At 36.1% G+C, this 13,948-nt stretch overlaps 1 protein-coding gene across 21 annotated transcripts in view; it reads left to right on the forward strand.

Annotated features, from left to right (window-relative positions):
- Positions 1 to 13,948, forward strand: part of PAM (peptidylglycine alpha-amidating monooxygenase) — a 223,586-nt gene that overhangs the window by 120,894 nt on the left and 88,744 nt on the right. For all 21 annotated transcript variants that reach the window (XM_037903317.2, XM_037903314.2, XM_037903318.2 and 18 more), the window contains one exon: positions 2,497 to 2,580. In XM_037903317.2, coding sequence (XP_037759245.1) covers positions 2,497 to 2,580 — 84 coding nt within the window. The remainder of the gene's footprint in view (positions 1 to 2,496; positions 2,581 to 13,948) is intronic.

Below are 13,948 nucleotides of genomic sequence, written 5' to 3' on the forward strand. Positions count from 1 at the left end.
TGTTGCCTCTGAGTGCTAAGATGAGAATCCGGGCAGAGGTATAGAAAAGGACTGGACAGACAGTGTTTTGCTCTGGTTTCAGAGTAGCAGCCGTGTTAGTCTGTATCCGCAAAAAGAAAAGGAGTACTTGTGGCACCTTAGAGACTGACAAATTTATTTGAGCATAAGCTTTTGTGAGCTACAGCTCACTTCATCGGATGCATTTTTTGCTCTGTGGCTATTATCCTTCTGTGCCAATCTCAGAGGCCCAACAGAGGGGACAGAGCAGGGAAAAGGGGAAGGAATGCACAGGCAGCCACAGACCTCCTTGCTCCTCACCACAGCTATAGGAGTTTATCAAAATCTTCCTTAATAAAAAACCTTATTTTGTAGCACTCAACTCGCATCCTAGGACTGGGAATTTTCCAGGACAGGTATCTGAAAACTCAAGGCAGTCACAGCCTTAATGAGATGATTGACAGGCATGCCTTTGTGACAAATGCATGGTGGTGGTCTTTTCTCTTTGATTCACCTTTCCCATGTTTTAGGTGCACCACTACACACATTTAAAATCACAGATGTAAAAAAAAAAAAAAAACTTATGAAATGTAAAGAAAAGAGAAGATCATCACAGCGACAATGACAAAATCTCACAAAAATCTATATCGCTTCTGCTGTAACCTCTCTTACGGATTCAATCACATTTTCCCTCCAGTTGTGCCATCTCTTCTCCTGTGTGCCTCTTACCTCTGAGGAAAAGCTTGGGCGAATAGATGCATTTTTAACGTTATCTAAGGACTATCCGAAATCCTTCCTGGATTAAGTGGAGAAGGTCGAGGAAGATTTTGATAAACTTTCCCAACTTTAAAAAGAATTTAACTTGGAAAAGAAAAATTTGGAAGCAGAGCTTGGTGGTTGACAAAAATTATACAAGGAGTTGGGAGCCTTTAAAATGCCAGATCTATCCCCTTACAACACACACCACTGCGTATGTAGATAATGGGTCCTGTTTGTAATTCAATAGCACAAGTGCATTTCAGACAAGCTCCAAAAAGAGAGAGAAACTATCTGATTAGAGGCTTCCATGTAAATATATGTGTCTTTCAGTTTTGTCGTGTATTTTGAGTCTGGGAACTTACAGATCTGTAAGGCATTTCTGTACACAATCTGTTTCACAGCTTGATGTTTTGAAACAATTGGAGAGCACATATATGCCTTCATTTTTATATGACGTTCTTTGGATGAATCCCATCAGATTTTCAGTGGGCCACTCTCAGCGTAATACTCTGTTGCATTATTCCAGGACAGCCTCTGGAGTGTACTGGAAATATATTTACAATCTATGGAAGGTGTAGCTTTCGTTTAAGGATATCTTTATTTTATTGCAATCCCTTTAAACTGAGTCACCTTTCCCCTTTATCCATGAGTTCCATTTCCATGAACAGTGACTAGCTTTTCTAGAAATCTCCTTGTATATTAATCAGCAGGGACATTACTTGAGCTCTGAGCATATTCACTTGGATGGGGGAAAAAAAACTTGAATTGTAGCTACAGTTGACCAAAACTGCACAATCCAGGGAGCCAAGGTGCTAAAGTACATGCCAAACCCCAGCTGGCAATTTGATGCTGTCTCTAAACCACTCATGACTGCAGATGTTTAAATGAGATACCAGTCTTCCTTTCTTTCCTTATTTTTTTCTTATTGATATTATGATTGTGCGTAGAGATTCTGCAACCCTCTTCACAGAGAAGCTTTGCCACTGGCAGTTATTAATCTAGTGGGATTCACAGGCTGAATAGGCAGAGATTGCCTTTTCTGCTTCTCTCCAAGTATTTTCATTGTTGGGCAGGTGTGGAAAGATCCTTATCAGTGATGCTGGTGCTCTGTAATTTGTGTTCATTCTTTCAAGTTCCTCTGTAATATCTATTGATGATTTGTCACCCCATTGTTATTTTACTTGGAAACCATTTTGCACATTTTGACAACTTCCATGAAAATAACAATTTTTGCTGTGTTGAACATTTTGGGGTGGAAAATTAAGTTTCCGTATTTCTAATCTTAATATTTTATGCATAAATAGATAGCAGTTTACATCTTGTTACACTTAAATTAACTGTTAAAATGGGAAATGAAAATAAACATTCATTATATTAGGATCCTTTATGGCTAATAAAGAACACGTGCATCTTCTTGTTTTATAATCCTACCTAATATGCATTGGAATGAAGGAATTATTTGCCTAAATCAGTCTACTCTTCATTGATGACTATGACTCAGACTGATGAATATCAGAAGTTTATGTTCCGTGACACTTCAGCTCTATTTTATTTATGTATTTATTTTGTAGTTTCTATGACCAGTAGTTTTTTCAGACATCTTAAAATGAAACTTTCCTTTTCCACTGCCAGTCTAAATATTCAGTCTTGGACTTTTAGACAGTGTTACTAGTGTCTAACTATTTAAAATACACCTTTTGTATTGTTTCCATAACCCTAACTCATCTTCTTTATTTTAAGGTGTTGGATTCAAAGTTGGAGGAGAAACAGGTAGCAAATATTTTGTGCTCCAAGTACATTATGGGGATGTCAGTGCATTCAGAGGTATGTATTTTGGAAACTGTAGTCTGTAAATATGATTTCATATATTCCTTTCTGAAAAAATTTAGATTGCTCCACCAAAAAAAAATAAAAGCATTTGTTACCTATTAAAATTTCCATTGGAGTTGCCACAAGTGGGGGTAGAAGAAAAGGGCATGCTGTGTTCAGGTGAGCACCTAAGAAGTTAACTTAAAATATAAGCTTGACTTAAACTTTTTAAAAGATGTATGGAAAGGAGAAAGACAAGGTTATATTTTAGTAAAATTTCAAAGAAAACAACAAAAGGCAACTGTGGTCATCTTCACGTTGGCTCTGTAAGCAGAGTCAGACTCCTTCTCAGAACAATTTAACATCATCTTTTTTCTTCTGAGAAAGTTATTTTGCATCTTTCTTTCAAGTTTATATTTTAGTGTAAAATACTTTAAAATAGAATAGCATATTAGAATAGATTTTGTATTCATAAACCTTGATTTTTCAGTTCTGTTAATGAGTGCAATAAATCAGTGCAAAATAGCTATGCCTATATCTGGTTTGAATCTTGGTTAAGGAGAGAGAGACATTAATCAATCAATCAGTATTCAAAGAAGCACAATACTCTCAAAATACTCATGTTGTTAAGAAAATATAAACATTGCTCTTTGGTTTGTTTTTGTTGATGCATGTGGATAGACTCTACAGCCAGAATATACGTTTTTTTGCTCTAGTATATCTATCTAATAGAACATCTAAAATATACACCAGTACTACCAGCATCTGTGAAAGGCTGGGAGGACCATAAATTTATATTTATTACACATTTTTTGTGAATTTCTATAACATAAGGGGCAAATACCCACCTTGTAAGCCTCCTGTTTTCTGCACATTTTTCTGAATTAGGAGTTTTGTTCTCTAGTCACGAATCAAAAATCCAGATGGTGGCTTCCCTGTTTACCGTCACCTAAAGGGACAGACTGCATTTGATACACTTTCATCTAAACACCACAAAAATCCAATTTATGTGAGGCATGAGTACAATCAGCTATTCAAATATTAATCCTTTTCAACACTGGAGCTAATATGGCTCTTATAAATTAGGTAGTACACCTGTGATTAAATACAGTAACAAGTTTGGATCCGAAAAGTAATTTGTTAGTGAAAGCTTTGAGGCAGGATCACTGACTTTTATTTGTTTGTTTTATTTTGTAAAGTGCTGTTTATGTTTACTTTCAAAATCCTTAAAGCATTCAGCTTTGCTAAATTGGATCAACATGCATTTAAAAGATTTGTCAATTCTATACGTTGTTTCAAAAACTTAAACTGTATGAGTTAGGAAACGATTCCCCTTTTTAAATGGTAAATCAAATCTTTTTTTCTTTTTGGTGTAGAATTACACCATTATTAAAATATATCTCTTGCTAATATTTTGTCAGCATAGTTTTATTCCCTGTCCTTAAATTAACAAGGACTTCACTAAAATGTTCAGTACTGGGTCCTGAGGTAAAAAAGCAGAGTGACTTGAACCTGCCAAGAACTATACCAATCTCAGAAACAGATTAAAGTGTTGTCTTCTTGCTTTACAGTAGAATACTTGCACAAAAAAAACAAAAGAATTCATTATATTTCTGGTGACATGGATATGATATCTTGATATTTAATAGAAAAGCTGTGACCAGAGTTATAAAAAATAATTAGTTTTGATGGTTTCATTTTTGTAAGTATCTTTTGATATCTCAAATTAATCATCTCAAGCATAGCCAGTATATTGTTAACTGGTATAACTGAGCATTTGGATTTCATTATTATAAATCCCTCTCTAATCTATTTTCTGGACAAGGGGAAATATATATAGTAGCAGTGTAACTAATGCAGAACTTCAAAACAAACAAACAAACATAAAGTGACTTATTCTGACATTTTTTGGATATGTGCATTTATTTCTCCACCCTTGAGGACTGTTTGCAATACAGGATTGGTGCATTAGCCATATGGCCTTCTGTTATCCTTTAACAGACCAAACTGTACATTATTATGCTGCTGGATTTTGGCCATGATGTATTACAGTGTGGCTTTTAAACCTGAGTATGAAGATCCCTGATGATTTAGGGTGGGAAATACAAATATTTGTAGGCGCTAAAGAAAAAAAAATGAAATAGGGGAATTGCATCATTTCATACAGTGGCATAAAGGAGCATGACTAGTTTGGAGATTAAACAAAGAAGTTTATATAACAGGAATGGGTGTGGGGGTTGAATTCTAATAGCAAGATACAGTATATTACAAAATCGTATAATCTTCCAGTATTGAAAACCCTGTCATTTCAAGCACTTAAAAATAGATTTCAGTATACAAAGCATTAGAAACTGTACTGTAGAAAATAATTCTGCACAAGCAGGGAGATGTACTCAGTGATTGAATAAGTTCCTGCTATTTCTACTTGTTTTTATTTTTAAAAGTTTTTAAATGTTTGTGATATGAGGGGATATAAGGCTGTAAAGCCTCATAATAATTGACAAAAAAAAAAAAGTCTGCACAAATGGAGAGTGCTGTACCTGTTTTAATTTTATGTGGACAGTAGAAGGGTATATTGCACAACTGTGGCTGCTCCTATCTGTGCTCAGAAAGAATCTGTTTCTACATCTAACAATACAGGTGAGCCAGTGTAAACCCTTGGGAATCGTCATTTGCCAGAAGAATTTATAATTAAAATCACAACCCTCCGAAGAAAATGTATTAGAAGAGAGCCTGCTCTTCGTTATTGCTTGGGGAAGTTGAGAGTTCCTTTTCAGTATTAAGTACAAGTCACATGTGGGATTTTTTTTTATAAAATTTCTAATAATAAAGCTTGTGTATGTGTGGGGTTTTTTTTAAATGGAAAACAATGAACCCCTGAAGTTGTTTGCCTGCTACACGAGCATTTAAAATTTCTTAAATTAGGGAATGAATCTGATAGTTTAATCTCACAGTTAATAAGATTTTTGTTCCTCTTCTGTTCTTTGTCACAAAAATCCATTGTGGTGACTGCTTTAACTTACACAACCTATCTTTTCAAGTTACCAAAGTAAGGTAGAAGAAAGGGCTTGGGGGAAGATTATCAGTATTTCTGTTAATCTCAATAGCTCTACTTTTTGTCAATAGTTGATGGGATTGTTGGATACTACTGAAGTTGTTAGAAGAGAGAGATTAAAATAAGTATGACAAAATACCATTTGGTTTTACTTCAGTACTTGTACTGTGTGCTCCAACCTTTTATTTTTAACATGCAAAATATTTCATTTTTCTTCTGTGATCAAAAAAAGCTTCTAATTTAGCTTGCTTGTGATAATTTCAGTTTGAGTAGGGAAAAATGTAATCTGATATAATTCTCTCTAAACCTTGATTGCGCTTCCCAAGCAGATTTAATGTTGAGCTCTGTGAACAGCTTTAGAAATATTTTTAACACTTCAGAAATTATCCAAAAGAAACTTGTCTTATATGTGCCAAGACTTAAACTGCTAAGAGAGGGATTTCCAATTGTAAGAATATAATAGTTGCACTTTTTTACAAAGTACAGTACACATAATGTGTAATAATTCAGAATGAAGGATGAAATCTATTCATTTAATTCATGTCATCTGGCACTTTCTCAGTAATGAAAACAATAGTGACAGTCCACGGATTCAGTAGCAGTATTCAAAGTTCAGTGTACTGTGACATAAGACATTACAGATATACTTTTTTACTGGATATATAAGTATAAACTATTTGGCTGTAGATGTAGTAATGAATTATGTATATTTTAATTATTCAACTCTGCTCCCATTTGCACTTTCATTCTTTTCTCCCAAAGTACACACATAGATCGGTACTGTAATTTTTCAACTGATTTGCTTATTAACTGGTTAAATGAAATTATGCTATTTTTCTCAGATACAGCTCAAATGAGAATGCTTCTGTATTTAGTTAAACATTACTGTTTTGTGGTCAGAGACCAAAGTTAAAGACCACTACATGTGGTCCAAAACATTTATGGGTTAAAAAATAAAGTCTAACTGCAAAAAGAACAAACTTTGCTATATAGAGTGAGATCTGTAAAAACAGTCATGTTTAGAAAAGGGTTATCAAATTGAATGGCGGGGGGGGAGGAGAATCAGTTTTTTGTTTTATTACTATTTATGCTCCTAAACAAAAAACTACATTAAGGTGGAGTTATGGTTGTAGAAGTACATATGATGAAATTAAGGGTGAAAAAAATGTCAATTATTCCAAATACAAGCATTACAAAACCAGGACATTCAAAATTAAGGTTCAGTGTAAATGAAATCAGAATATTTTAAGGTATAGAAATGCACAATTAAGGAACTCAAACAACTTTAACTCTGCCCTGTAGGGATGTGCAATGCTATAACCCTGCTACTATGATTAATCTGTTTCAGTGTGAATGGATCCAGATTGGATTAAACTGATTTTTAAAAATATATTGGGAGGCGCAGGGATTCCCTCCCCCCCCCCCCCCCCCCCCATACCGTTGCTACAGGGCAGAGTTAATGTTATTTGGCCACTTGTAATGTGTGTGCCTTAATCCTGCTCTGCATATACCAGGTTGTAGTCCCTGCCCCCAAAGAGTCTAAAACAATTAAGAATAACAAAGGCCGAGGGAAAAAAATACAACTCGCCAGTGAAGCGGTCAAGCTGACTACTTAATGCACGTTTTTTGGGATGGTAATCGACTAAAAGAGAAGAGGAGGTTTATGGCGTATGGGAAGTGAGAGAACAGAAGAAGAGGGAGATGGGAAGCAGTCATGGAAAAGGGCACATTGGCACCTGGATCTGTACTTTCCTTTCTGCTTTGGTTTCTAGGGAAACTGAAATGTTTTGACCCAACAGGTCCACTGAGAAGGTGGAAGCCATATGGTTGGTGGCTGAAATGGGGCCAGTATTGCAGGGCATGAGCTCCCTAGGCTTGGTGGGAGAAGTCAGGCAAGATACAGTTAGGACCTATTTTATCTTTATTTTAGGGTTCTTAAATGCACACTATGTAGCTCTGAATTTTGGACGTACCAAGTTACCCTGTGTTGTTAAACTTGATCATTTAAAAAGCTGATTCTTTCCTAATAGCGATTTTTTAAACTTGTTTTATCCACATGAAATGTTTTGGATCTGATATTTTTCTTTGCTTTACATTGTAATTAACTTACTGCATTGTTTGAAAAACCTAGTATCTTTAAGTACAATTGGTGAAGACTTTTGGGGCAGATTTTCAAATGCACAAATGACAGACCCCAACTGCCATTTGTGCCTTTGAAAAAATCTCCACTTTCATAAGTTAAGTCTAGAAACCTCTGCACGCACCATTGGGCTTCAGAAGGAAGAGAACATGTGGAGGGCACAGGAGCTAAAATGCTTCTCCCACCCCTTCCTCGACAAAATAAGTGTTGTCACATATTTCAGTGAGGTGGACACACCTATGTAGATTCACAGGTTTTTAACACTAGAAAGAACCATTGTGATCATCTAATATGACATCCTGTATAACACAGAGCATAGAACTTCCCAATTTTAATTCCTGCTGCAAATCTAATCATTGTACTTGAGCTAGAGCACACTTCTAGAAAAACATCCAGTCTTGATTTTAAAATTTCCAGCAATGGAGAATCCATCACAGCCCTTGGTAAACTGTTTAAATGGTTAATTATCCTCTCTAAAAAATTTTGCTTTATTTCTAGTTTGAATGTATCTATCTCTAACTTCCACCCTTTGTTTCTTGTTATACCTTTCTCTGCTAGATTGAAGGGTCCTCTATTATCATAAATCTATTCCCTGTGTAGGTACTTAAAGACTGATCAAGTCACCCCTTAACTTTTTCTATGTTAAGCTAAACAGATTGCGTTCTTAGAGCCTATAACTATAAGGCATGGTTTCCAATCATTTAATCATTCTTGTAGCACTTCTCTGAACCATCTCCAGTTTTTCAGTGTCCTCCTTGAAGAGAGGACACCAATACTGGACAGGGTATTCCAATAGCAGTTGCTCCTGTGCCAAATATACAGGTACTATAACCTCGCTATTGCTATTTGAAATTACCCCGTTTATACCCTCAACGTTTGCATTATCCCCTTGGCCCACAGCATTGCACTGGGAGCTCATGTTCAGCTGGTTAGCCACCATGATCCCCATGTCTCTTTCATGGTCACTGCTTCCCAGGATACATTCTGTAATTATGGGCTACGTTTGTTGTTCCTAGGTATAAGTCCGTATGTTTAGTCATGTTGAAACACACACTGTTTGCTTGTGCTCAGCTTACCAAACGATCCAAATCGCTTTGTATCAGGGACTGCCATCTTCCTTATTTACCATCCTCCCAATTTTTGTGTCGTCCACAATGTGTCATCAGTGACAACTTTATGGTTTCTTTCACTTTCATTAATAAAAATGATAGTCTAAATCCAAGAACGCATCCCTGCGAAACTGCACTAGAAACATAGCCACTTGAAAATGATTTCTCATTTAGAACTACATTTTGGCAGCTATCATTTAACCAGTTTTTAATTATATCATGTTTGCCATCTAGATTTTGTATTGTTCTTGTTTATTAATCAAGATGTCATGCAGTACCAAGTCAAATCCCTTACAGAAGTCAAAGGTAATAGTACTAATGTAATATACTTAATCAACCAAATTTGTAGTCTTATGAAAAATAGATATCAAATTAGTTTGAGAATATCTAATTTCTGTTATCCCATGTTGATTGACATTAATTGTATTACCCTTCATTAATTCTTTATGAATCAAGTCCTATCTCAGCCATTCCATTATTTGCCTCAGATTGACACCACGCTGACAGGCCGGTAGTTACGTGGGTTTATTCTTTTTAAATATAGGCACAGCCTTAGCTTTGTTCTAGTCCTCTGCAATTTCCCAGTGTTCCAAGACTTATTGAAAATCAACATCAATGATCCAGAGAACTTCTCAATCAATTCTTTCAGAATTCTCAGGTGTAAATTACCTAGATCTGATTATTTAAAATACAGCTTTAGTTGTTGCTTTTTAACATCATCTGTATTTACTGTTGGAGTGGAAATTGTTTCATCATTATGACATCATCTGCTTTTTGACACCCAAATATTTCAGTTCTGTATTTATTGAACACTGCCCCCTTTTTTTGCATTATTATTGACAATTCTACCATTTTTATGTAGTGATCAGCCAGTACCATTGTTAGGATGCCTGCTGGCCATAGATTTCTTCTCTTACCAATTTTCTACACTTCCTAGCTTCTAACTGATATTTACTGCTATCCATTTCCCCTTTTTTTACATTTGTTTATATACTGCATAGCTGTTTTCACTTTCTCTTTATACCAGGCTTGCTTTTGGATTGTGGCTTTTGAGGTACTTAGAAAAGTGCTCGTAAACGGTTCAGTTTTTCTGTTTAAATTCTTTTTCTGTGATGATTTGGCTCATAATTGTTTTCAACCCTGTGAATTAGCCTTTTTAAAGCAGCAAGTACACATACTACTGGTTTGACTGTTAATCTGTTTGAAGGATGCAGCTCTGCATCAACAAATCTGTGAGACCTTTTTCCAGTCAAAAGTGGTGAATTGGAGTGCTGCTCATGCCAGCTTTAAGTCCTCTGTGGCTCTACTACGCAGATGCAATGGCAAAATAGTGGCTGAACCACTCATTGCTGTTTGTTGTGAGGGGACTGGGTGGTGCATGAAGGGCAGGCACTCTGTATGGATGTCCCAGGATTCAGAACTTTGAAGTAAAGCTAGTTAGGAATTTTTCAAAAGGGTTTTTTGTCAAAAAATGCCAGTTTTCTCACAAAAAGTTTCAATTTTGACAGATACCAGATTCAGCTAGATGTTTGTCAAGTCCAGAGTGGAAGTTGTGGAGGGAAGAAACAAGAGGGAAACTCCCTGCCCCAGAATAGTTAATAGCCCAGTGTTATGACACTCACCTGGGGGTGGGGGTGGGAAACCCAGGTTCCAGTCCTTCCTCGGAATAAGGTGGTACAGTGACTTAAACCTGACTCTCCCACATCCCAGGTGAGCTCCCGTTACAATTCCAAGAGGAGACATTGGGTATATCTATACTGTGGAAAAAAGCCCCACAGCAGCAAGTCTCAGAGCCTGGATCAAATGAGTTAGGCTCATGCTATGAGGCTAAAAATAACAGTGTATTCTTCCCAACTTGAGCTGGAGCCTGGGCTCGGAGACCCTCCCCATCATCGGGTTTCAGAGCCCAGGCTCCAGCCAAAGCAGGAAGTATGCTGGTATTTTTAGCACTGTAGCACAAGCCCAAATCAGTTGACCTGGGCTCTGAAACTCATTGCTGGGGTGCGGGGGGGTCGTTGTTTTGCAGTGTACGCATACCCATTGAGATCCACCCCCAAACATGTCTAACTGCTAGCCTATGGGCTGTTCTGGGATGGTGGGTCTCTCCTGCCCCCAATAAAAAAAATCAAGAGGTGTCAGTTTTGTCCTGATGTGAAACAGGAAAAATGTCTGAACTCTCAAAATATTGACAGGATGGGAAAATCATTTCCCACCCAGCTCTACTTTGAAGTCGAGATTTCTGTTGGATTTTCTGGCTCCATGCGTTTAGACACCCAAACGCTCCTTTTTGCAGCTGCCATTCTTTCTCATCCAACATGTTTTACATTGTGCCCATTCCTTCTTGGGTGTAACACTTTTCTGTGATTATTTTTTTCCTTAGGAGGAGTTTTATGGTGCTTAGGTACTACAGTGATATACACTTTACAAATACAGTAGATAGATGTGGTTCTTGGTTAATGGGCATGTGATCTGGGCATTGCAGACCTACCATAATTTTCCATTAAAAACATAAGTGACTATAGAATTTACAATACATTGTCTGTTGATTTTCTTGATAAGGTTAAAATTCCCAGCTTCCTGCAAAGATCTGCATGATGATTGGCTTGCTGTTGAAAAAAATTATATACCGTATTTGTGTAGTCTATCCACATGCAGTAGTGTGTTGATTATAGAGGGTTTATGCTACTTAGAAGAGTGACTGTAAAATTGCATCATGGGATATTGTTTTGCATATCTAATGTTCTCAGGTCACAAGGAAAAAAGACCAACAACCTTGCAAACTAAACCTGGAAATTAACAGTCAGTGAGGTTTCTCCTTTTCATACGTCCTCATGACTTCAAAAAACAAAACAAAACAACTGCAGGCTAAATTATGACATCATAGATACCTGTGCAACGCCATTGCCTTAACTAGTTTTGCATAGGTGTAACTAATCGGGAAAGTAAAGTAAACAATTCTATTGATTTATAAGAAGAAATAGAATCCAGCTAGCATTCTCTTAGCTGCGTTGAGTCTGCAGAGCTGACAGAAGCATAAAAAAGAAAAAATCAGTACAGTCTGTTTTATCACTGCAGTAAGCATATGTGACTCTGAATACACACAGGGACAAGATCTGTTGAGCATTTTTACAGCATCATTTTTTCAGAGTATAACTACACTTTAAGTGCTGAAAATGACTATGATATGACACAGAGAAAATGGATATGAAGATCTTTTATCAAAAATATAAACCCTACAGGATTTATGTTACTATGATCCAAATATAAGGCAAATACTTTTACTATTAAGCTAGAGTCTCCTTGACTAATATAAAAGAGAATTCATAGGTGTTAAATTATTCAGCAGAAGAAACACAAATTGTACTATGAATAAAGTAGGAACAGACTGGAAATTACAAAGAAAAAATAATCAAACATTTTATCCAAAGGCAGCAGAGTGCAAAGTGGATTCCATAGAGAATTTCAGAAACCTCCTTTTAGAAAAATGTAATGTAAAACAAATTGAATGATGTGTATTGAATTTGATTTTTTTAAACAGATTTTAAGTGTTTTCATTAGATTCTGCATGGTTTGGATGATGACCATGATTGTGTTGAAAATGTAGTGATCTGTTTGACTCTCAGGATAGAAAATTAAGAATTTTTAATAAAAATACAATCCTGACAGGGTTGAAATCTAAAGAAGATACTTAACTGAAGACAGTTGTAGCCCAATGGATATATATATATATATATATAGGTATTAAATTGCCCACTTAGAACTTCCCATACTATTCACTGAATCCTATGCAAATATTATAAATACATAGGATAAAATAATGAAAACGTTGAAGATAGATTTCAGACCAGGTTTCTTAATTCATAACAAATACTCATCTAGGCAAAAGGCACTAAAAATTAGACATTATGTTTGTTTCCAACAATAGATAAGATCTCTAGAGGAAGAGTTTTCTCAAGTATTTAGTAGATCTGGCTGAGAAACTGAATTTCTTTTCCTCAAAAATTTGACATTTTGGAAAACATTTCATCCTCAGTCAGGATAAAATGCCAACACTTGAATTTTTTTATGGAACTGAAATTCTTCAATATTTTGTTTTGGAAACTAAAACAATCCCAGAAGCCCTGGGAGCTCTGGTTCTGTGTCAGCCCACCTGATTGTATACAGCCAGGGAAGAGGCCAGGAGGGTGACCTCTCAGGAAACCTGCCTAAGTTCCATCAGAATTTTTGCCGAAATTGACACATCTTTTCAGAACATTTTAAATTTTGACAAATCAGCATTTTCTGACCAAAAAACCCCTTTCTGTCAGAATATTTCCAACTAGCTCTAGCATTTAGTAACTCATTTCTCCAAAAAAACTGGTGATAAGTGACATAGTTTGCGTGCACAATATCATTTCTTTACTGAATTAAGCACACATTGACTATTGGACTTAGTTTTAGTAATACTTTTTTAAAAGTTAATCTTAATATGGTGATAAAGAAAATGATCTGTTTATATTTCAAACCATAGTGCTGCATTTTAACCTGCACCGTTATTTTTGCATTGATGAAAGATATGAACAAAGGCAGGATTCTTCTTATTTGATCTCTGTTGGAAATCCAGCATAGAGAATCATCTTGAAAGGAACCTGCTTCTGAGGTGGATGAATGTATTTTCTTGTATGTGCCATAGGGCAAAATGGAAGCTAATAATTTTTTGTCCTAGAGCAATGTGTACTTGCTCTATAGCTGAAATGTAAAATTAAAGCAGTTAGGCTAGCCAGAGTGACAGGTTGGAAAGATGATTTTAAGATTTTGTTGGATTTGTGCAATATTTCACCACCGTTGCTTAGTTGTAACAGCATTTATTAGAAAAGCTCTATTGGAGACTGAGACATCTGCTGCCATTGCTTCATTCTTTTCAACTGTGCTGAACTGAGTGCTCAGCAGCTCTGATAGTTTCAGGAATGTGAGTTCTGGGGAGGGGAAGCAGTTGTTAAAGAACATTTATCTCTGCAGACATTTTGAGACTATTTAGAGCAAATGCTCGTATTTGCCTGCAAAAATTAGCAACTTCTCTAGGCGATCACTTGCACAAGT

This window comes from Chelonia mydas, chromosome 5 (assembly GCF_015237465.2).
Source record: "Chelonia mydas isolate rCheMyd1 chromosome 5, rCheMyd1.pri.v2, whole genome shotgun sequence".
Lineage (NCBI taxonomy): Eukaryota > Metazoa > Chordata > Testudines > Cheloniidae > Chelonia > Chelonia mydas.